The sequence below is a fragment of the Hibiscus syriacus genome, unplaced genomic scaffold (genome assembly GCF_006381635.1).
Source record: "Hibiscus syriacus cultivar Baekdansim isolate YM2019G1 unplaced genomic scaffold, ASM638163v2 tig00000778_pilon, whole genome shotgun sequence".
NCBI classification, from domain to species: domain Eukaryota; kingdom Viridiplantae; phylum Streptophyta; class Magnoliopsida; order Malvales; family Malvaceae; genus Hibiscus; species Hibiscus syriacus.
In genome coordinates, this window is record NW_024061825.1 from 639326 (window position 1) to 649944 (window position 10619).

Sequence of the window (10619 nt, forward strand, 5' to 3'; positions counted from 1 at the left end):
AATTAATATTTTAAACTAGGGTAAAGTACATAAATGGTTTCTCGATTGTAGGATACTGCTTTGTTGAGTCTCTGATTAGTAAAAGTTACAAAATGATTACCCGACTATTCATATGTTTCAAACTCGCCATTTTTCATTAAAAAATTGACGAGAGTCTGAGTTGGACGTTAACTTGTTGACTAGGATATGATAGAATATGATATCAGAATCTCAAAAGACTATCATATATCAGCCACCATGCTAACGTCCAACTTAGACAACCACCAATTTTTAATGAAAAGATGAGTTTGAAACGTATTAATAGCCAAATGACTATTTTGTAACTTTTAATAGTTAAAGACACAATATATCAATACCATATAATCAAAATAACGAATTAAAAGACTCAATAAAACAATATCCTATAGTACAGTACAAGTAATCATTTGTGTACTTTCCGCTTTAAAAATAAACATGATAAAATTATATTATTATTTTCATTTAGACTTTAGTTATAACTCATTTTTTGGGTAAATATAAAACATATTATTACCAACGATGATTTTATCGAGGAAGAGACAACAAATTAAATTGATATATATATATATATATATATATATATATTAAATTTTAGGATAAATTATATATTTAGTATCTAAACTATCTGTTTTAATACTTAAACTTTTAATGTTTCAAAATCATACATAAACATTTAATTTTCATTTCATTTTATTTTAGTACCAAAAATTAAAAACTTGACGCATTTAGTACCTAAATTATCAGTTTTGGTCCGTTTTAGTACTTAAACTTTCAATATATTCAAAACTTAACATTAAATTTTGAACGTGATACTAAAATGAAACAAAAACTAAAGTTTTAACCGAGAGGTATTAAAATCAAACAAAAACTAAACTTTATGTATGATTTAAAAAAATGAATGTTTAAGTACTAAAACAGATAAAAATTAATAATTTAAGTACTAAATACATAATTTACCCTAAAATTTAATACTTAAAAAATTCAATTAAATATGTACACAAATGTAATGAAAAATTGTAACAAAAAAATGTAATGAAAAATAAAGAAATATATAGTTTTAGTCCATTTCTCTTCCTTTACACCTAATTCAATTACATATCTTTTTCTTACCAAAATTTCCTTCTCGTTCCTCACCTAAGCTTTTGTTTCCCTTCTCTTTGTGCTTTCCACTTTCTCTCCATCCAAACAAGACTTTGTCTTCCTCATCTTAGGTTTGTCGGGAAACGGAATCGGAGGACGATATGATTGATGACTCGGAAGACGATTTCTACAGCGGCGATTTGAGCTATTGCTACGACGACCCCAACGACAACGATTATTACTCCGACGATGACAATGATTACGGCTTACTTGAAGACGGAGATGAGGACGATCAAGATGCCATGATTTCTCGTCGCCCTCAGGTCATGTTATTGATATTTTCTTCATTTCCGCGGAATATTAAAAAAAAAATTATAGGTCGATTCCGTTTTAAGTTCAATACATTTTTAGTTTTTTGTGGAATTTGGAGCTACTGAATAAATTCCATGGAATTACGGATGTTTTGATTTTGTAAAATGGACAATTTAGACAAAACTAGAAAGGAAGATATAATTTTTAGTGGATTTAGTTGCCAAAGTTGAGGCGGCAACGACGAACTTTGATAATATGACAAGTAAAAGAAAGAAAAGGATAATTCAAGGGAATGATTGGGAATTTGTATCCTTTTGCTTATCAGATCAGTGGTAGAATGATGAAATAGAGTTATATGCAGTTAATAATGACTAATTTTCAGACTTACATAAAAATATTTGATAGTTGTTGTCGTTAAGGAGGGGTAAATTGGATTAACAGGATTGTATATGGTGTCACAGAATCTTCATCAATACATATGCTGATGTTTTTGTTGATTATTTTTCTCCTTTGATTGGTTTGGAATTCAATTAGCTGGTTCTTGATTATATCTTGAGTTTAATAGAGTGGTTAAATATTTTCAAGGTTAGGTTTTGTGGTGTGAGTTGTTAATGATGATGAAAACTGAAACTGGGTACTAATAACATTTTTTTTTTGTTTACTATTTCAGCTAAGTTATACTGTTTTGAAGGAAGCAGATATAAAACAACGACAGGAGGATGATATTTCTAAGGTTTCTACTGTTCTTTCAATATCAAGAGTTGAGGCAACTATTTTGCTCCGATACTTTAATTGGTAATTTGTTTTTTTACCCATTCTTCTGTTCTTTTGGTGGTATTTAGGTTGATATTGCATTATTCATATTTGTCTGCTGGTATAATTCTCAAAAGTCAAGGTTGTCCATGTTTTCTATTTTAAGTATTAGTCTTTGTTCGCCATTTTTAGGCATCCTTTGTTGTATCAATCATCTCAAGTGAGCCATTCTGCTTTTTCGGAAAGGTTGATGTGGCTGCTTCACTTGCTGTTAATTTTCATGCATTAGGCTGTTTGTATTATTAGATTTGGAAACTTGTTTTCCTGAACATGGTTGGCATAGCAGGAGTGTCAGTAAAGTACACGATGAATGGTTTGCCGATGAAGGAGGAGTTCGGCAATCTGTTGGATTGTTGGAGAGACCGGCTGTTCAAGTATCCAATTCTAGAGAAGTAAGTTTTACAGATCTGTGGATTTGCTTATTCTTTTAGAAACTTGTTCTTTTCTGATCGTTTATCTTTTTGAATTACCTATCCATGACACTCTTGTTGCTTCCCTATCAGCTCACTTGCGGGATTTGTTTTGAATCTCTTCTGCATGACAATATTACTTCAGCTGCTTGTGGTCATCCTTTTTGCTTTTCTTGCTGGCGAGGTATATCTCATATGCTTCGTCTGATAGGTTAATTTTGTACAAATGCAAGTGATAGTTTTAGGCAAATGTGTTTAGATTTCTTTGAAGTTAATGTTTTCTTCCTTAATAACATACCACCGGTTGGCTTCGCTTATCAGTGGTTTTATTAGCTAAAATCTAAACACCGTGTGCTTTGTCATTCAAATATTTCATCCTTTTCTTTTATTATGCTTTTGACTGGAAAACTTATATTTTTGTTGCTATATTTGGTCTATTGTCGTAGGTTACATTTCCACAACCATTAAGGATGGTCCTGGTTGTTTATCACTGAGATGTCCCGATCCATCTTGCAATGTTGCTGTTGGCCAAGATATGATTGATAAAGTGGCAACTTGTGAAGAAAAAATGAAGTATTCTCGTTACCTACTTAGGTCCTATATTGAAGACAGCAGGAAGGTATGTTTTGTATTTTAAAATCCTGAGATGTGACATTGCATGAATGCATGCAAGTGTCCCATCTTGTTTAGCACTTGTATTGTGCGTGCAATGGATACATGAGCTTGAATTAGTAATTCTGTTAGTATCCATGGGGTATGCCTTTTTGCTTCTTACCGTTGTTGTCCTTATTTCTTCTTTTATTCACTGGTAGACCAAGTGGTGTCCTGCACCGGGGTGTGAGTATGCTGTTGATTTTGCTGTTGGCGGTGAAAATTTTGATGTCTCCTGCATATGCTCACACAGCTTTTGCTGGAATGTAAGTCCTGATTTTTTTATTATACTACATTAGATTTCATGACATTACTCTCGAACGAATGTCTAAGTTAAGAAAAATCATGTCTCAGTGTACCGAAGAAGCTCATCGTCCCGTCGACTGTGATACTGTGGCGAAATGGATCTTGAAGAACAGTGCAGAGTCAGAAAACATGAACTGGTAAATATACTTCTCTTCATTTTTTTAATTTTTTTGGCTGGATTCATATTCCTTAATCTGAATTTGGAATGAAGTGCTAGAACTGTTTTTCTATTTGACATATGATAATCATATCGGTAATTTGAGAAATCCAAAAGGTTCTACACTAAACCTCTTTTCTTTTTGGCCAAAAGTAAAACCCCTTTTTTGCATTTGCATTGACTTCCTATATGCCTGTATTTTCTGTATTCCTTTATTTGCTTAAGAGAAGGTGCAAGGGAGATGGAAGGAAGTATCTGAGCTAGGTTATTTTCTAAGTTAATTTTTTTTTATGATTGCACATGCTAATGATACATTGTTAACTTTTATATAGAAGAGTGCAACTTTTCTTAAATTCATTTTATTATAAAACCAGTACTCCTATTTTTACCCTATTCCACATATTACCCCCTTAATTTGTTTATAGTCTCTTCTCTTGTAGCTTGGGTAGAATATGGTGGAAACTCTTGCTATCTTGTTTACCATTTTTGTTGGATGTTATGTTCAGGATACTAGCCAACTCCAAGCCTTGCCCCAAATGCAAGCGGCCAATTGAAAAGAACCAAGGTTGTATGCACATTACATGCACCCCACCTTGTAAATTTGAGTTTTGCTGGTAAGCTTCAAAGCCTTCATTGATCCAAGGAAAAAAAATGCTGCTTGATATGAGACATTTTTGGGGTAGTCGCTGTCTGTCTACTTGGGGTACATAGCGGGTATGGTTAGAGCTAGTAATTTCATTGATCAATCAAGGTTTGATTTAATCATAAGTCTCAAAAAGAAGATTGAAATTGAGTGAAAAGATTTGCTGGAAATTCTGAACAGTTTGCTGTAAATGGTAAACCAAAATTACTTTAACAAAAAAATAAGTAGGGGTAGGGAGAACGAGGAAGAATAATTTGGGTATCCCTAACTTAATAATCTTTACTCTTGTAATCAATTGATTAAAAAGATTACATTAATTCACATTTTTCTGGCTTTTTTTGATTAATTCCAGAATGTGAAGATTAATAAAGAACACAGGGCTATCCTTAAATTTACTAGGACTAGGATTTGTAATAAGAATTAGCCAGTACATAGAAACTTTGGAGAAAATAAGATTAAATTTGTAACGTAAATTAAACCATTACTAGGGTAGGGTGGATTATTTACTGAAATTATGATCCTGTTCCTGAAATATTATCTACTTAAAAGTTCATGATAGATAATACTAAGTTCCTAAAAGCATGTTACTGAAAATTTGGGGGAAAAAATTAAGGTCTCCAGTCACTGTACATATAACATTTGTAACCTTTATGGGATTTCAATTTATGTAAATGCAGGTTATGCCTTGGTGCATGGGCAGAACATGGTGAGAGAACTGGTGGTTTCTATGCTTGTAACCGTTATGAAGCCGCTAAGCAAGAGGGTGTGGTATGGAGACTAGTAATGTATTTTTGGTCTCTGTGTTTTTAAAATCTGCTTGATAATGGTTGAGCTAGTGATTCATGATTCATATTATTTCTTGCAGTACGATGAGGCTGAAAGAAGGCGAGAAATGGCAAAGAACTCCTTGGAGAAATACACCCATTATTATGAACGCTGGGCAAGCAATCAATTGGTACTTGGAAGGCTTCCCTTATTTGTCATTGCATAGGCCCTCAATAAATTTTCATCTTCTTTTGCATTTTCTTAAATCAATATCTATAATCTGGATTTTATCTGCTTTATGAATGTGCTGCTGACATGAATGTGCTGCTGACATGAATGTGCTGCTTCATGTCAAATATGAGCCTTCATGTGCCTGTGTATCAAACCATGGTGTTTGGCATGCCAAGGGTTTCTTAAGTTACTTCTATATGAGCTATCAACTTATTATATGTAAAAAAACAGAGAGAGTAAGTGATGAAGAGGGTATACTAGATACAAGAAAGAAGTCATTATCTGTTTCTGTGAACCTGGAACCCTTGAGACCTTTTCTCTTTCGATGTGTCATCTTTGAAATTGCATTTAGAATAGAGGATCCTGTACACTGCTTCAGATTATAGTAACTAGTAATATATTCTATTGGTAACTTGGCAAGTATTAGAATTTTGAAAAGAATTTTATTCACTGATATTTTAGAGGCTGTTGTTGTAGCTATGTTGGATTAGGCTTGAGCTACTGTTGCTGTTTGGGGTTGTTTTTGGTGTATTGTTTTATGTTGGGGGTGGATCTCTGGTTGTATCTTGGTTTTATTATGTTTAATAAAATCCTAAGGCACTCTTTTCCTCCTTCCGCTGATTAAGGAGCTTCTCTATAAGCCCCTCTAATCAAGAAGGAGGTTTTTAATGAGGCCTTCAATTCCTATCAAAAAAAAAATACAGAAACTTTACATATATATACAAATCGAATCAGTAACTAATTAAGTTACAAACTGTTATAGCTAACTTAACTAGTGAATTAACTAACTACTGCTGCAGACTAATACGTAATAACAAGTGTAAGTGGAGAAAGTTATAGCTTTAGTTGAAAACAATGAGTTGGCATTGTTTTCTAAATGTTATTTTGGATGCTATATGCTTCTGCAACTGATTTTATCTTAGCTTCCTCTTTTGTTTCCTTTTTTGATCACATTGGTAAAATATTGAATTTTTCTGTTGATAATAAATTTGCATAACCTGAAAGTTCCTATTTGCAGTCGAGACAAAAAGCTCTTGCAGATTTAAATCAGATGCACACTGTGCAAGTAAGTTCTTACCAACTTTCTTTTTCAAGTTTGAGATGTCATCTAGGTATTCCTTTTTATACCTTCTGTAAGCAATATCATTTGTGCTTTGGTTTCTGCATCTTCATCTTTTTTGGCTCACGTGGTTGGTTCACTTGTCGTTTCTGATGGTTTTCTCTTCAAGTGTATTTTTTTTGCCAAAGTTCTTTAAGTGAAGTTTAAAAACTTATTTTCAACGGAAGTAGCACTTAAAAATGATATTATGAAGTTTTCAGTGTAGAATGAAGCAATTCTACTACATTTTTATTCGGCTTAGCTTATATTCCGAGCAAATTTCTTTAATTTTGCCAGCTTGAGAAGCTGAGTGACTTACAATGCACACCCGAGTCCCAGCTTAAGTTTATAACAGAGGCATGGCTTCAGGTAAATGATTGTTGAGCATCCTCTGCTTATTTCTTTGTCAGGAAAATATGTAATTCATGTTTTTGTGGTGCATTTAATGTTGCAGATAGTTGAATGTAGACGAGTTCTCAAATGGACTTATGCGTATGGATATTACCGTCCTGAGCGTGAGCATGCTAAGAGACAATTTTTTGAGTACTTGCAAGGTATATGCAAATTTAAAAAAATGATTGGACGAAGTTAAATTTGTTTAGAAAATTGTTTTTTTTAAATGGACTAGTAATAATATGATCTACTTTGTATTTTGTTTAGGGGAGGCCGAGTCTGGTTTGGAAAGGCTTCATCAGTGTGCCGAGAAGGAATTAAATAAATTTGTTACTGGCGATGGCCCATCAAAGGAGTTTGATGACTTTCGTGCAAAGTTAGCTGGGCTAACTAGGTATGTTTATTTACTTCTGAATGAATGACTAGGTTGCTCTGATCCTTCATTTTTCTTGAGCATATCCGAATCATATTCAAACATGAATACGTAGGATATGATCCTCTAAGAACCCTCCAAGTATATGGAAATAATTAAACAAGCGAACATACTTGTGCAGGCACATACCCGAGCATTCACACATGTATTCAACTACCTAGTAAAATAGTTCATGGGTAACCCGACTTTCTATTTTTCTCATCTTGAAGCAGTGGGAATAAAAATTAAACCTATCTTGACTACATTGGGAGGGACTCGCTGAGTCTTGATGATTTTTTATTTTTTTACACCTTATTCTTTTGATTTTTACCCTTCGTTTGTTTGTACTTCTCTATTTTTTGTTCTCCTTTGCATTGCTCTCGACTTGCACAAACTTCTTTTCTGCATTTTTAACAACATTTAGTCAAAATGTTCCGCACGAGTGGCAGGATCTAGAATGATTGCAAGTGTCTTTTCTGATTCAAATTCTGTCACATTTCTCTTTTACAGCGTGACAAAGAATTACTTTGAGAATTTGGTTAGAGCACTTGAAAATGGCCTAGCAGACGTCGACTCCCAGGCTGCAGCCGCCAGCAGTAAGACAACGAGCTCGAAAAATACAGGAGGGACTAGCAAAAGAGGGGGCAGGGGAAAAGGGAGTTCTAAATCTGGTGGTTCAAGCTGAAATGTAGATGATACGGGTAATTAGTCTTGTAAACTGCTGTGCCACTATTTCCCCACGGGGAGGATCCTACCGTTTATCGTAAGTGTTATCTTTTGCTGTATATATATCTATATAATATATGTACACATACATATAATACACAACATATTACCATATATATATATATAACTTGCCAACTTGCTTTTGTTCTTGAATTATGGTATTTGTTCCATGATCTATTGGTTTTACCTTGTTTCTTGTACAACAAATTTGTAGCATTAAGAATCACTTTTAAGCTAATGATAGGACAAATTTTAGAACCAAAACAAAGCTGAAATATAAAAAAGAATTAGGGTTAAAAAAATTTACAGATTGACAGATTTTTCGGTGCTCGAGTTTGTTACTTTAGTTGGCCAGATTGTCTTAACATTTTGATACCCACTGCATTTATCAATGCTCTGGAATATTGGCGGGAAGCCATTTTCCAGTCCATTCCTGTTAGCATCATTGCCTTGAACTCTTGGTAACTGATTTGAACATCCTACAAAACAATCGATAAACTCGGGTTTAGTTCAGTTATTTCATTCAATAACTTCTTGATTTCTAGGGTGTAATCGAGCTGAGCTGAGCTTGAGCAGTAAGAAACTCGAGCTCGATTTGAGATGGAAGTCGAACTGTTTGATCTCTCTAGGTTAGTTGATGAAGCTTTTGGTTATTTACCAAAAAATGAACTCGGTTCTTATGTTTGACTTCTAACTCTGATTGCTTATGTTTGAGTCAGTTCATTACCTTATCCTTGTCAACATCCTGCATTATATCCTTGATGAGCTGTTCATTGTTAGGACCAGGGTCATCCTTCAGTAAAGCTTCCCTCAATTCTTCGAATTCGATATAACCACTTTGGTTCTTGTCGAAGTGATGGAAAGCTTGTGTTAGGTGCTCGTCGTTCCTTATCCTTTTCAAGTGAACCACCATTATCACGAATTCCTCACAGCTCAACGACCCATTTCCATCAATGTCCGCCTTCCCCACACACAAAAAAAAAAGTTTCAGTTCGATATTCATAGTAATTTATTAACTACCGCAACCGCAATAAAGAAAACAATGACCTACTGCTTCTATTAACATCTTGACATCATGTTCACAAACAGAGTGACCGATCTTTTGAAGCCCGTCTCTCAGTTCCTCGAACGACAAGTACCTGTTGGCGTTGGTGTCCATCGTATTGAACATCTCGATGATCAAATCGATTTGCTCATTCGGCAAGTTGTTCTTAAACACTTAAAATGGCGTGTTCTTTTTTTTTTTTCCTTCGTAAAGCCTTACCCTTAGAACCTTCTTCTTGAACTTACTCATCAATGAGAACTGCTTAATCCTGCTTCCCACATTTTCACCGAGATTAAAGTTTGGTGCTAGCTGCAGGTTTTGTATCCATTCGTCTTCTTTATATAGCACACAGAAAGAAACATGTTCAACCTATATTACTCGAAGTCCGATTCAAGAAAAATTAACGATCGTAATATCGTGTTATGATCGGTTACGTACTGAGAACCTCTTGAATGGACATGCGAGTTAAGGGATTAGGATCGAGCATGCTTCTAACAATATCCTTGGCTTCATCAGAAACTTTAGGCCAAGGATCACTTTCAAAATCTATTCTACCTTCCATTAATGACCTTTAGCGACGATTCTATCAAAAAATCCACCTCCACGGCAAAGCTCCATCACAAGATAAACAGCTTCATTATCCTCAAATGCTTCCCTAAAGGCCACCAAATTTGGATGTCTAGGCAAATGTTTCACGATCTCGACTTCCCTCATTATATCGTCGATGTCGATCTCCGTCTTCAGCTTCGTCTTCGATATTTTCTTGCACGCGCAAGCTTCTCCGGTTTTTAAATCGAAACATTGATACGTGACCCCGAACTCGCCTCTTCCTAATTCTTTCCCGATGCCGTATTTCTCCAAGTTCTCTTCCAACGGATCTTTCAAGACCTTGTGGTTAGCCGATTGTGTGCTCTTCGATTTTCGCATGCGTTTCGGGTTGAAATAGGATCTCAACTTCGGATGATGACTTCTTTTTACGCCTATTAGTTTCGACGGTTTCGCGACACAACTTCCCATTGTATGGAAGATATTACGAAGATGATGAAGTTTGAGTCAATTCGAGTCGATTCGGCTTTATCTTTTAGATCGTAAACTATCCAATGGGAAGCATGAGAAAGATCATTATTTTTGTTTGGATAGGAGGAAAATGTAAACCCTAGCAAAGAAAAAGGGAGGGTAAATTTGATATTTTTTTAAGTTATTGATTTTTGTTAGATTTGTTCCCTCGTTTTCTTAAGACTGTTTAAAATTAGATTATCTCACTGCTCAAATTCTAAGGTTTTAATGCTTTATTACTACCACCTCTAAAACCTTGGAATTTTATTTTGATGTTCTTGAATTTTCTTTTATATATATATATACACCTTTGATTAATAATGTCAAATCAAATTAAAATAAATAATATACGAAATTTGCTTAAACAGTTCAACGATCTTATATAAAATTATATTCATAATTTGACATGCATGGAATATAACGTTTATAAGAGAATCGAGGTGGCGGAACATCGGCACGGATGTACACAAAATTTTATGTTACGTTATAAAAAAATACTTAA

The 10619-nt window shown here is 34.3% G+C and overlaps 1 protein-coding gene and 1 pseudogene across 1 annotated transcript; one reads left to right on the plus strand and one right to left on the minus strand.

The window, feature by feature from the left end:
• The first annotated feature begins 1035 nt into the window (after nucleotides 1-1035).
• On the plus strand, nucleotides 1036-8166 carry LOC120114026 (probable E3 ubiquitin-protein ligase ARI7). Its single transcript, XM_039135063.1, has 15 exons — nucleotides 1036-1421; nucleotides 2081-2205; nucleotides 2510-2615; nucleotides 2727-2817; nucleotides 3080-3252; nucleotides 3446-3550; nucleotides 3639-3727; nucleotides 4254-4361; nucleotides 5068-5158; nucleotides 5256-5345; nucleotides 6405-6452; nucleotides 6783-6854; nucleotides 6940-7039; nucleotides 7146-7272; nucleotides 7801-8166. The coding sequence occupies exons 1-15, from the start codon at nucleotides 1260-1262 to the stop codon at nucleotides 7973-7975; spliced, it is 1662 nt and encodes a 553-aa protein (XP_038990994.1). The 5' UTR covers nucleotides 1036-1259; the 3' UTR covers nucleotides 7976-8166.
• Nucleotides 8167-8354: 188 nt separating this feature from the next.
• Nucleotides 8355-10078, minus strand: LOC120114080 (annotated as a pseudogene).
• Nucleotides 10079-10619: the final 541 nt, after the last annotated feature.